This window comes from Chlamydotis macqueenii, chromosome 1 (assembly GCF_036417535.1).
Source record: "Chlamydotis macqueenii isolate bChlMac1 chromosome 1, bChlMac1.mat, whole genome shotgun sequence".
NCBI lineage: Eukaryota > Metazoa > Chordata > Aves > Otidiformes > Otididae > Chlamydotis > Chlamydotis macqueenii.
Window position 1 is genome coordinate 131138002 of NC_141556.1, and position 14022 is coordinate 131152023.

A 14022-nucleotide genomic window follows, 5' to 3' on the forward strand; every position below is an offset into this window, starting at 1 on the left:
TAATCTTAGATACTTAAATAACTCTGCAATGAAATTAGCAATACTGTTAGCGAAGCTAATTACAATGACAAACATTGTCATAATCAAGCATGCTTACAGGCAAGGAAAATCACGCTGACCAAAACAAAATCCCTTTCTAAAGCTTGCAGAAGAACTACACTCTTCTGAAGTTTCCTTAGATTCTTCAATAAGCACTTCTCAAGCAAATGACAGAATCTTACTCCGCTAAAAGATGCTGATGAATTCACAGATCTTCAACAATTTTACGCTATTTCTGTCTATGGGTCTTTAAAGTTACTGCAAACATGATCAATCATTTTCTTCGTTGAACTGTTCAACTGAAATGGGAGATTCATTACTCAATTTTACAACAACTTCAAGTCAAACTTTAATGGAGATTATACTTTTAATAAAAAGTGATAGTCATTATAAGTATCTTGCAATTTGCACTTATAGTTATGATAAGTATCTTGCAATTTGGAATATGAACAGAAATAAGATTGGCCAGGACATACTCATAGCATCTGCTTTACCTAAGCAAAACTCCACAGTCAGGCAATAAATTTCTAAAAATGAACTGGGAGTATCATGGCCTCTAAAGCAGTAATTAATGAGGGAAAATAAGAGCCTGTACAGGCATATTCTATCTCCCCAAGCTGGAGAGAAAGCGCTCTCACTCAGACTACATCTCCACTGAGACTCACGAGAGAATTTCCTACTGGCTTCCCAAGAGCAACTTGACATTGCATGTAGGCACAACCTGCACCCTCATTCAGGGCAGGCAGGGCCACAAGAACACCAGTGCAAGACCTTGATGAGAATCACAGTGTTCAGGGCAGCAGAGAAATCAGGATCCCAGGCAATGCTGGTAGGCAGCATGGATGGATGTTGTCACATAGCCCAGGCTATCAACTATTTTAAGTGAAAGACCTCAATTTCAATTTCCTTGCAGGTCTTTCATACACCTCCTAAAGCCTAAGACCTGTCTCTCTTACATGGGCACTTCCAGACTTGATCTGGTACCAAATCTTACCCTAGAAAAGTGCCATGTTCTATCCTTCCACCCAGTTGCCACCCAGGGTTAATTAATTTCCTTTACAGTGACTACTCACACCTCTCAGAACACTAGAACAGGTTATCAGGAATGATGCAAACACAGCTCAGTCCATTGTGGGTGTGTTGGTTTTGTGTAGTGGGGAGGGCTACAGTGGCAGCTTCTCCAAGAAGCTGATAGAAGTTTCCCCCTTTGCCCAGTGGACTCGGTTGGGCCCAAGGCAGACCCACTGCTGGCCAGAGCCGAACCAATTGGTGACAGAATGTTCCCTGATAATGCCTCTGCAATAATGTATTTAAGAAAGGGAAAAATTAAAAAAAAAAAAAAGAAAAAAAAAAAGAGGTGAAGAAGCAGAAGGGGGGCAAAAAGAGAGAGGCACAAGCCTTGTGGGGCTTGCAGGCCTCACCCTCTGGCCTCCCACCAGGGGGCCGACTGGGCCTAACTCGGCCCAGCCTGGCTGCAAGAAGTGGAGAGGAGATGAGATGTGAAGAGATCCTGAGAGGCATCTGCCTGACCCTGATTGTGAACAATTTCTTGTGAGAAGAACAACTGCAGATGCCAAGGTCAGTGAAGAAGGAGGGGGAGTAAAGCTGCTCCCAGCACAGATTCCCCTGCAGTCTGTGGTGCAGTCCATGGTGAGGCCGGCTGTCCCCCTGCAGCCCATGGAGGCTCACAGAGGAGCAGAGATCCACCTGCAGCCCATGGAGGACCACACTTTGGGGCAGGCAGGTGCCCAAAGGTGGCTGTGGCCCATGGAGGGCCCATGCTGGGGCAGAGGAGGAATGTGAGGAGTTCTTCCCCTGAGGAGGAAGGAGCAGCAGAAAGTGACAAGTGTTAAACTGACCATAACCCCCCATTCCCTCTTTGCCCCTGTGCTGGGGGGGGAAAGGAGGTACAGACAGTTGAAAGGAAGGTAAGCCTGGGAAGAGGGAGGGGTGAGGGGGAAGTTGTTTTTGTTCTCAGTATCCTAGCTTTGTTTTATTAATAAATTGAAATAGTTTTCCCCAAGTCAAGTCTGTTTTGCTAGTAGTGGTAACTTGAATAATCTCTCCCTGTCCCTATGTCAAACCTTGAGCCTTTTTGTTATATTATGTCTCCCCCTTCCCTTGGCGGGCAGGGAGAGTGAGTGAGAAACTGCACAGCTTCGTCCCGAGCAGGGCTAAACTACAACAGTAAGTCAGATAAACTCACAGTTCAATCCAAGCTTTCATGCTGTGATATTGTGACTGCCTTCTTAGCGAATTGCAGCCTTTGGCTGCAGAAAACATGCTTTTAAGAGAAATCTGTGTTTTCAGCTTCATTTCATAAAACCATTTGTGGCTTGCTGTTTTTATTTCAACCATCTATTTTTCTTTACTGTAGCTGAGGACAAAAACTACTATAAAGCACTATTTTAAGTTAAATAAAATACTGAATGAAAAGCACTGTTGCATGAATCTGGAATCACCATAAAACATTTAAAGCTATTACAATGTATTTTGATTGGCATGACATAAAATGTGTTTTAGTGTTTGACGTTCAGGTGTATTTGAGTATCATTTTTCACAACTGAATACTTGAGAAAGGCTAAAACGAAAAATTATTCACCCGCTGCCACCAGGCAGCCAAGAGGAGCCCAAGAAGCCAGTTCACAAGCACTATCCAGACCTAGCCCATGTTATTCTGCTCTCCTGACGACCACAGGTTCAGTATGGAGAATCACTTCTGCTAGATGAAGGAAATCACCTTGGAGTACATCAGTGGCCCACAAAACTTCCAACTGTAGCTCACTGAGCTTACCTGTGTAATAACATACAGTAGTGCTCCTTCTGCACATGGATCTACAACTATGTTGCTGATTTTTGCTTGTAGTGAAAATAAAGTAATAGGCCTTGCATTTCTTTCTTTTTAAGGAACATAGCAAAGTAGATCAACAGCCAGGAAGTGCACAGTGCGTAAAACGGGTGCTGCACATGTATCCTTTAAAACAAACCCCTCATGAGAAAGAGCATTTAAACACTTTTAACCTAACCTCAGAAGACTGAACAAAGTCAGTTTATTTACCTGAAATGAACTGGGAGAGTTAAATTACTAACACAAACAAAAATTTATTTAAGAGTTCTGAAGGTATGGATGGTAACAAACAATTGAAAAATAACACACACCCCTACAAAATCTACATACAAAGTATTGACACAGATAAAGCTCTTAATTTCCATTAGACCAAATTGGCATCTGGTTTCTGCTGCATCACCTTTTAGCTGCTCCCAAAAATTCAAACTATTTGAAGCTTCTGGACAAGTGAAATAATAGAATCACAGAATACCTCAAGTTGGAAGGGACCCATAAATGGTTCAGGAGATGGGATTAGAGGAAAACAATAACAAAAAAAAAAACCGAAAAAAACCAAAGGGGTTACTCCCCTAGCCATTTCTCCCCTATATTTCTAAAGCAGGTATAAATTGATGCTCCAGTCTTTACTTTGAAGATTTTTCCCTTATCCTGTGCCTTCCTCTGATCTGCTCCCCACTATCCCTGGCTCCCATGCCTGCACACCACTCAGGTCTGTCAGCACAATTGCTTGTCTGGCAACATGATGAACCAGACCGGTCCACTTCAAACACAGATCGCTTTCCCCTCCATTCATTTCAGCAGTGTAGCTGAAGTGAGATCAGCTCCCCATGTCCCTTTATTGTCTCTGCTGTCTCATTTTTAACCTAACTGGTCTGCCACATGGTCACAGGAGAGCTGCAGCTCTCACAGCAGAGGAGCTAATGCACAAGAAGAATGAAGAAGTGGGACCACAGAGAAGATAGGTGGGACCATTTACATGGCATAGCTACCAGAAGAAATACCTTCAAAGCAACCCCTTAATGCAAGCTGTAGTATTGAGGAAACTAGGCTGAGTAGATTTTAGAAAACATTCAATTCAGTCAAGAAAGACTGAAATATTTTTGATCTTTGAGAAGTTACAGCTAATTAAATTTTCATACATCTCTGCATATTCATGTGCATTTGTAGCACATCTAGAAACAGAAGTTCAGAGACAGGGGACAAAGGGGACTATCTTTAGTCTCAGCAAACCTAATAGTTAGATTTGTCTTGTGAGCAAGCTCTTACAATAATTTTAGCATGGCCCACAGACTAAAGATATACACTACGTAAGATTTTGGCAGCAGTTCAACTCTATTGTTCTCTTGAGCTAAATCTAATCTCATTATTATGGACAAAATTTCCAAAAGTTGTGTTTTCATGTGTCCAGGCTAAGGAGCTTCAGTTCTAATGAGGCTGTCTCTTCTTCTACTTACCTTGAAGAGCACTTAATTCCTCTCTTGCCTTGTTTGTCGTCTTCTCAGTCACTCACATTCGAAGTATCACTTTTTTTTTTTATTTAAGGTTGAAGGTGTTCTAGGAAGGTGTTCCTGCAGCTCATAGATGGTCCTCCAGAAGAATCCAGGTGACTGGTGCCCACTGTCTCACCCACCCCCTACCAGCAGGGAACCCATACACAGGCTGCACACAGCAGACTTCCCTTGACAGGAGAACAGTGGTCTACCCACAGCCACCAGTCTCATTTTTGTCCCTCTCCCTGTCCTGCAGCTCTCTCTCCCATGTCTTCTGTGCATGCATAATTCACCTAGCACTCCTAGAAGGGAGGCTTCTGGGTGAGCACTGCACCTCATATCTCAGTTGACCCAATACATGCAGTGTTCCCAGAGTGCTCTGGTCTTACTGCCCAGGTGCAAAGAGCATCCACAGCAAGCCTGCCACATAATGCAACAAGAAGGTCTTGGAAGAAAAAGTGCTCAACTGCACGCACATAGGTTGGGGACAGACAAGCACAGTGACTTCCCATTCTACATGCTGACAGATCGTACTCAGAAGCAAGCTCTCCACATCTCTCATATGGTCAGGGCTCTACATCAGCTGTAAGGCACCTCTACATTAAGGCGAGCTAATTTGTCATCAGAACTGGTACAGATCATCAAGGGGGGTGTGCTGGAATGTGACACTACCATCTGATGTTTCCCACTATTAGACATGCAAGTGACAGCCTGGACATGTTGCCTGAAAAAAACTTTAGATATCCTTCCACTCCAAATAATAACCAAACATCAAAAATACCCAAGAGATGCCAATCATTAGGAAGTAATTTCACAGGATGTCCCAGTGTGAAGCTTAAGAGTAGAATCTGGACAAAGATTAGAATAAAATAATTTTAAAAAAGCAAACCCATCAGGTTTGATAATGAACTACGGAAGAGTTAAATAGGGAAGTGTTAGAAAACAGTAGCAGCTACCAAAACAAAAAAAAAAGCTTTGCATAGCTGTATATACTAGTCTTTGTTGTTCTCATTTACTACAACTATTGTTTTAAAATTCCACTGCTGCTTGTCTTTCTATATACAAAGACTACTCATGCTAAGATGTCTCCATTATACATCAATAACATACTTTTGTCTTTGGATCTTTCAAAGTAAATCATACGAATAGTGCTGCATAGGCAATATAGCACACAATGTCTTGTGCGTTCATCACTGAGGCCACGAAACTTATTATCCTCTGAAGTAACATACAGTGAAGTTGGCATGGCTCTTTGAAGTCATATGAAAAACCCAATGATGGCTGTAGCAGTGCGTTTGTTTGTTTTATTTTCATACATTTGCCAGTTCTGATCAGTTTTCCCAATTCCACAAGCTGAAGAAGGCAGAGATGCCATTGATATGCTTCTGTCTTCCATGCTCACAATGGCAACCCACAATAGTTAAATCCCACAGTTTTCTCTCCTTTGGGCTTAGTGAAGTTTGTATTTATTTGCTTGGGTAATCCGTCTACCCTAAATACTCCTTAACCTGAATAGATTCATTTTTGTTCATAATTTCATTTCCAGCAATTAAGTTCTTTTCCTCCTAAAATACTTAGGATCCATCTTGCAATCATTACTCAAAAAAAAAGTAAGTATTTCCAGTCTCTCTTCTTTCTCCCTCTGATACCTACAGAGGACATGCTAGGCAGTTTGACCAGCACTCCTTTTTTATATGTCCAGATATGCTCCCTAAATCTTCATCACATCCATTGTGCTGTCCTGTTTCTGGTTCCCCCTCCTGGCTCATTCCCCCAGTTCCTTTTCATCTTAACTGCTCTTGCATGTTTTCTTCCCTTGACACTGCACAGGAGTACTTGTTATTATGCTTCTAATTATGGAATGCATTTCACCTTCCTCTTTCCTTCCTTTCTACTTTCTCCATTTCTACCTCTGAAGCTCAAGTTCACTAAAATGTATGACACTCCTACGTTGCTCAGTGCTATTAATCACTCCTGCACTTACTTCCTTTCCTACTTCTCTTACTTGCTCCTTCAGCCTCTCCTTTCATGATTCCAACTACTCCTTTTTTCTCTGTGGGCAAGGTTTGTAAACGTCTTATTACCCTCAGGCAACGTAATCTGCGGTCTTCTATTCCTAAATTAAAGTAAGAAATTGAGTACTCTTCTTCTCACTTGTCCCCGCCAGCAAGCTGTCAACACCTCAAACTCTTAAACAGTGAAAATAAAGAAGCAAGTGATACCTATCTTTCCTGTCATGCATGCAGGCGGCTCTAAAATTACTCTTTATCCTATCTTCAAAGTCTATATGTGAGACTTTCTTCCCCATCCAAAAGTTAAGCTTTCCCCCTTCTTTTTTTGCAACTACAAAGCCCTTTACTATCACTGTATGTAGGACAGATAAATACTTCTGCTTTCCACTTAGCTGAAATTTATGTAAATCTTTCTACAATCTCTTTTAGAAGTCACATTTTTTCATTGTCTGACATTAATAATCTTCCTGAATCACAACACAGTAACTTCTTCAATGTGCCTGTCCTGTTCATGCCCTTCTCCCTCTTCCTTAAACTTCTGTGCCAAAGCTTGCATCATTCTTAATGTTTCACTTATTTCTCCCAAGTCAATCTTCTCTGTTCCATGCAATGAGTCACACTGCCAACCAAAGCCAATTTGCTACTTGAACAGAAAAAACTAAAAAACTTACACTTACAGACCTCCAAAAGAACTCACATCTACAGTACTCTACAGAAAATTAACTTTTTCTAGGCAAAGATCACTGAAGCCTCAACTAGTCCTCCCCATTGCAAACATCAGTGTGCTGTTCCATGCTACAGAGCATATATTATATGGAAAATAATGCAATTTATTTGAGACAGAAAAGACACTCAATAAAAGAACCATTAAGTATCCTTCTGCTTGTTAGGTGACAAGGAAAAGAAAAAGAGAGGTACAATGGTAAGCATTATACCCGTTATTTTAACACTGAATCCACACAGTGTATGTAACAATTCAAACACACAAATGATAAGCGTACCTTTATTTTAACATGTGAACTGCATTGATGCAGCAGATACAACACCAGCAGTCTTCTCTTTGCACAAATTACTATCAACTTTTTAAATACTTAGATCACATTTCTAGGTGGAAGCAGCATTTAGTGCTAAGAATAACTAAGAAAACCCTAATGTTAACCATATCTTGGGAACTGTTTGCATATATAGTACAGCAATCATAGCTATTTCCTGACTGGCCTTAAACATGGAAAACTGATCAGCTATAGAAATTTGCATTTAAAAAAAAAATCTAACACAGACTTGTTTTTCCTTTAAAAAAAAAATCTCCACTACAGCAACAAATAAATAAAGACTGACTGTGTATATATTCGCTCAGAATCAATTCAGCAACTTAAAATATGATGTTCAGTGTTTGCTGAATTGCTTTATACTGCATCTATCACTTTAAAAACCTATGTTTCAAAAAAGTTTCAAGAAAGAGTAATTCCTCTAACTCTCTCTATACTGTATCAATTGAAAAGGAAAGACTTGCAAGCACTAATACCTCTCACCTATATGTAATTCAGGTCCTCTGGTCATTTCAGGAACTGATTACAGAACATCCCTGCACACCCAACATCTCTGTGCTCCGGCAGCCTTATGCAGCGATGCTAAAGAAAAGTGCTGGCCTTGCTTGGTACAGCAAACCTATTAAGTCATCCTAAGTTCACAAGTTTCTTTGCTAAAAAATGAACCATTCCCACTTGCTGCGACTGGTTTCTACATCTATTAAGCTCACCCAGGAACATGCATGCTGTAAGCCCCGCCCCAGTGAATGCCTGTGTGCTTAATTTCACCTAAACAAGTAATCATGCCAAGAATCAAAGGGAATATTCATGCGTGCAGAGTTAAAGATACATGTTAGCTCTTTATAGGATATCTGCATTCATTTGCAGCTGCACAATATACTGATTGCAGTCCTGTATCATAAATGAAGTGTCACTGCTAGGTCACAGGCAATAATATGAAGGTATTTTCTGGGATGTATACAACAGTGCTAAAACCCCCAGGGAAATGCAAGACACTTCTCTTCCTGTTTAGAGGGAGGCTCTGCTCTTTGGGAGTATTTAGGGATGCGCAAGCTGTGAGTCAGGGAAGAACAGTACCCTATGTATATTAAGGAATTAACATTAATTGCAATAATTTAAAACAGTAAGACTGAAGAATACTTCTGTTAGCTCTCCAAACTGAAAGCATTTGAACAGCACACCTCTACAATACAAAAATAATTATACAGCAAATGAAGAGGAAATTTTTTGCAAGTTTTCCAGTATCACTCTGGAATTCTACATAGCTACTCAGATTTCATGAACAGTTTATATACGTGGGACACAGTAAAATTCTTTATGTATGATTTAAGAATACAGATCTTACAAGTGCTTTTGTTTTTTTTTTTTCTTTTCATTAACAGTATCTTGAGGAAAGGAAATCAACTCCTTCCAATAAAAGTATGCAAATGTAAATACTAGGTGTTGAAGGAAAAAAATATCATTATGGTTCAGGATGAGAGTGTTCAATGAAATAGTACACTTTTTATTCTATCTTGGAAATGTACAGAAATGCACTGAATGGCTCTATCTTTCCTACCTCCTTTCAAGTGGGATCTTTTAAACACTGGAAGCAACATTTTAGTCAGTACATAGCACATTCTTAGAAAAATATAACTTTCTAGACAACATAAGAAACAGTTAAAGAAAAACGCTTTATCTTTCAGAACAAAACTACAATGCAGCCTAGCTTCCACTGATTTTTACACTGTAAGTGAATCTCATTCAGCAAGAGCCCCACACAACATGGTCGATCTGCAGCAATACAGCCAGGACTCACCCTACTGAAGTACACATATTTGCCTCAAACCATTCAATAGTGGTGCACATGAATCAGTCTAGATCACATCCACATTTCTTTGCCCTCTAAAGCAGCCCTTCCTTCTTCAAGAATCTAGTGCTTCCCATAAGGTTGCGGAGTGTATGCTCAAAAGAACCTTATTACACCCAATTTCTTCCATTGCAGCAGGATGGAAAATCAACTTTGATTTTCATGCTGATAGAATTGAGAGTGCCTCTATAACCTACTGTTAAATCCATATAAAAATCCCAATAAACAATACAGCAGCAGCTGAAGAATTGCATGAGGTGAAAGGCCAAAGATTCTTCTCCTGCAGAAGATATTACAGCAATGACAAATTAAAGTAGAGTAAATAAAAATTTAAGACAAGCCTTCTTCCTTTTGCAATGAAGGATTTGGGGTATCCTTTCAGAAAGTTTTTCCTTTTTTTTTTAATATTTAGTTATGCCCTTGTCTATATGGAAGCACTGCAGTGTTTTATTAAAAAAATAATAATAAAACAAAAAACCCTCCATCCCTAAAAAGCACCATAGACCAATCTTGTAGAAAAACAAAAGAAACTCAAAACAAACTCCATGGACCACCCTTCAGGGATTAAATGCTAGAGATGTCTTTTTTAATCAATCAGTTTGTGAAGATCTACAAAAAAAATAAAAAGGATCACATTCTAAAGGTTCAGTGCATTCAGCAGCTATATAGTTTTGCTGCTTATTCATCTTTAAGTTGACTTTCAAAAAATAACACGCTACCTCATCAAAATATACATTTTCCATTTGCTTTTAAATTAAAATAATAATAAAAACATTTAAAGAATTCACAATCAATAGCATGACTAAGTTTCAGGATCATCTACAGCATATAATTTAAAGGTTCAAGATGCCAATATGCAGCACGTGGCAGGCCTATATGCTCCATGCAGCATGTACATTTAGGATAATCTCAAATAATCTTGATGTTCAGATGTCAGTTTATTTCTTCCAAATAGTGTAGAATACCCATCTGAAGAAAATAATCAGTCAAGGAAAAAAAAAAAAAAAAGCAAAGTTTGTAGTACACAGTTAAAATGCAAGCAGCTCTTTTCACTTTTATTTCAATCCTGAAAACTTCTGGTTGCTCATAAAGATGAAGTAGGTAAAAATCTCAAGGGTGCAATCTCCTTGGATCCTCTTTTTGACTCAGCAGTTCAAAAGACTATCCATTTCCACTGAAACTGAAATCCTTTGCAAACCCATGTTTTCTAATTCCTGCTGCAGGCTTTCAGGTGCTGCAATTTTTTGCATTGCAACCACTGAACAAACTACAGAAGTACTTTGGGAAGTGATCAAAACTGCAATTAGGAGCTTACCAAGCTGGAATCTCTCTTTGCTCATCTTCTCAATTGTAAAGTAGCAAGTTCGATACGAAAAAGACATGCAGCTACTTAATTTGCGAATCCCTAACGCAGACACTATCAGACACAAAATTAATAGTGAGATGTTTAGCAGCTGAACACTAGGTATCCAGGTATCTTACTGGGTAAAGATTTAAATGTCTACTGTCTCTTAACTGCCTCAACAGGCGTTCTGTTGAATGCTTATTCAACAGATACATCTGAATTTTGCCAAGGCTTTTCTCCAAAAGCTTCTGTGGTGTTTGCCTTAGGTACCTCAATACTTTTCAGAAAGCAGACCTTTATGTTGCCCAGATTGACCTAGAAGCAAATACAGAGCAAGTGGCAACCATATTAGTGCTCTTTTTGCTGCTCCTCTGGGGGCAGATGGACCCAGCTTCAGCAGTCATACAGGAGCCATGCTCAAACCACAGTTCTCTGAGGTACTCCTGGCAGGACAGGCAACTGATCCTCAAGAGCTCTCTTGCCAAGCTGGGCACACGAGAGAGGTCCAAGCTATGTAATTCCACGTGCTTCCAGAGAAGCAAGATGGGAGGATGAGACATGAACATCACCTTTTTTTTTTTAGAGCTACAGCCACAGCTGCAGAGTAAGGCATAGATTTCTGGAATTTATATCTTAGTAAAATCATATAAAGATATATGCTCTTCTGTTTACACAGTGAGGTCACACATGCTCCAGGTGGGAGTCTCCATGTTCACCGTAAGGTCCTAGTGGAGGCCTCAGATAGACATATCTTTCCTTAAAATAGAGAGCTGACATGTCAACAGCTACTTGAATTTCAGATTACCCCCACAGCAACACTGGTAAACAACATAATTTCAAGTAACAGTTACACACAATAACAATTCTAGAAGTAGGAAAACAAGTTAACAATAAAAAGTGATAAGCCACCTTAGTACTTTAGCTGCATTCAGGTACCCACGCAGGTCACTTTTCATCAGATTACAAAAGTTCCTATTTTCCTAAGCGAAAAGGTTTGTTCAATTGCTCAAGAGATTTCAAGCACCTAAATGAATGTCACAAATGTGTCACATTCTTCAGAAAGAAAAAACCTCATTTTTTATTACTTGTCACAATTCTACTGTAAATCATCACACCAGTCATCTGTGAAATAACATTTAGGTATAACCTTCCATTCAGATACATACTCCTACATGGAAATCTAAGTTTCAAGAAAGGTGATAACTTGTACCTGAAATGTAGGTAAAGGGCTATCGGAAGTTCAAGGTCAAATTAAAAGTTAGAGTCCGTACTTTGCGCTACTCTGAAGTCATCAAGATGACTTCTCCTTTAACATCCCTGTACCTATATTATTATATCATTGTTAATCCATTCAGAAAAAGCAAACTATTAAAGCCTGCCCCATTTAAGAACTGTACACTTTCAAGCTCCATTAAACCTATTTAATGGCCAGTTTCAATATATTTATTAATAATTTTTTTAGCTTATTAGAAACATTTGAAAAACATTTAAAGGAATGAAGTAGCATTTCCTACTCAATTGATTTATAAATGTTTTCCATACTTCCAAATAAACAATACAGTAAGTGTTTATAAGACTGAGGATGCATATTTCAAATCACATACATGTTGCATTAAGGTCTAGCAGTTGTAAAGGAAAAAAACTTCACCAATTTTTCCAAAATTGTAAGCTTCAAGGGCAAATATCTTTATATCCTCTTTCACTCTTTCTTTTTTGTCTCAAAAATGTTAAAGATCAAATCTAAGTTTCACTGGAGATCTGACAATAATGAGAAACAGGAGCTTGTTACAGTCAGTATGGAGTCCAGGACAGCAGGCTACAGCCTATCACTATCAAGATTAGAGACAGAAGGAATACCAAATGAACACACAGAAGAGAAGAAAGGCTGTGGTAGAGTTTCATGTGCTTAACATTATGAATAAGCAGATGCCAAGAAGGATCTCTCTTGTCAAAGGAGGGACAGCCGCTGTAGGCATTACCCTGTAGAAATATTTCCTGGGAGATCACACTGAAGTGGTAAACACTCAAGGCAAATGCAGCCCACAGAATCACCCTATAGCAGATCAAAATGCCCCTCTAATGGCTTGAAGCCAAAAAATTTAGCTCCTTATACAACTTGCCTGCCACCCACAAAATGAAGAAATTCTGAAGGATTACTTTTAGAAATGGGATATTAACAAGAAATGTATATACCCCTCCACTGGGAATATTTTTTTTCAGTACCACTGATTAGTAGTGATTGTTAGGAATCTACCCCCCCCCCATCCAGTTTAAGCTGTACATTCAAGAAAAGATGCACAAATATTTAAAGATCTAGATCATGCTAATCTGTATGAAGTTAGTTTGGAGGTGGGTTTTTTTGTGAAAGAAAAAAAAAAAAGATACAGCCTTGCCAGAACTCCCAGACAGTATTACCCTCATCATACAGTTTATCCTACATCACATTAACAATACACTTGGAAACATGCAAAAAATATTAACAAAAACATAGCCTGATCTTGAAAGGTGCTGGTCATTTCACCAACTGTGCATTTATGGCACCTTTAAAAATTAATTCCTGCAAGTATCCTCAAAATAAAACTGCAGCAGTTCATTTACTGTGAAAAAAACATTAATAGTGTTTTAAGTCTGAACTACCTTCTTACACTTGAGTTCATTATCTCCAAGTAATTTAGGGTTGCTTGATTTATTACTATACACTCTCCACTCTTTCAGTCTTTAAGGATACAATTCCATGTAGGAGGGAACACACACAGTTTCTTTTGAAAACTCCACAGGACAATAAAGCCTGCTAAGCTGTTCTTCATACAGAGTCAAGGCATCGGTCAGATTGATACAGTTTCCCTGAAGGAAAAAGAAAAAACCCAGTTACAATCAAACAAATAAGCAAAATTGCAAATGAATAATTGACATTAATGCAAGGCTCCCACATATTTCAGAACCAGATACATACTGTTCTTAGTATTTAATATTTATAAGGCAACTACTGAACAGCTTGTCTTCATTCTGCCTACAGCAAACAACATTTTTTATCTTTTCTAGAAAGTTAAGTATGGAGGATTATCTATATTCTCATTAGCAGAAGCAACCATTACATTAGGGCTTCCAGTTAAAACAGACCACCATGTGTTGTTTACCTATAACATCTACTCAGTAAGAATTTTCTTTATGATTGCTTAAAAATGTCAATAAATAGTATTAAAACATCCGCATTTTCTCAATTATTTAACATTGCCTAGGTTTTACAACGTTAACATGCATTATGAAAAACCTCATAACCTATTCACTTTAAACAGATTCTTCCACAGAGCAGTGTGACAAAGTAAATCAGATTATGCAGGAGTTATGTGACTACAGGCTACATTGCCTTGAGTTTGTGTATCACGCTTC

The 14022-nt window shown here is 38.9% G+C and overlaps 1 protein-coding gene across 1 annotated transcript in view; it reads right to left on the bottom strand.

Moving 5' to 3' along the window:
• Nucleotides 1-9843: 9843 nt before the first annotated feature.
• SMS (spermine synthase) overlaps nt 9844-14022 on the bottom strand; it is a 52376-nt gene continuing 48197 nt past the window's right edge. The window contains exons 10-11 of the mRNA XM_086767139.1: nt 13361-13476; nt 9844-10256 (exon numbers count right to left, since the gene is read on the bottom strand). Of these exons, the coding sequence (XP_086623265.1) occupies nt 10226-10256; nt 13361-13476 (147 nt within the window). The 3' untranslated portion in view covers nt 9844-10225. The remainder of the gene's footprint in view (nt 10257-13360; nt 13477-14022) is intronic.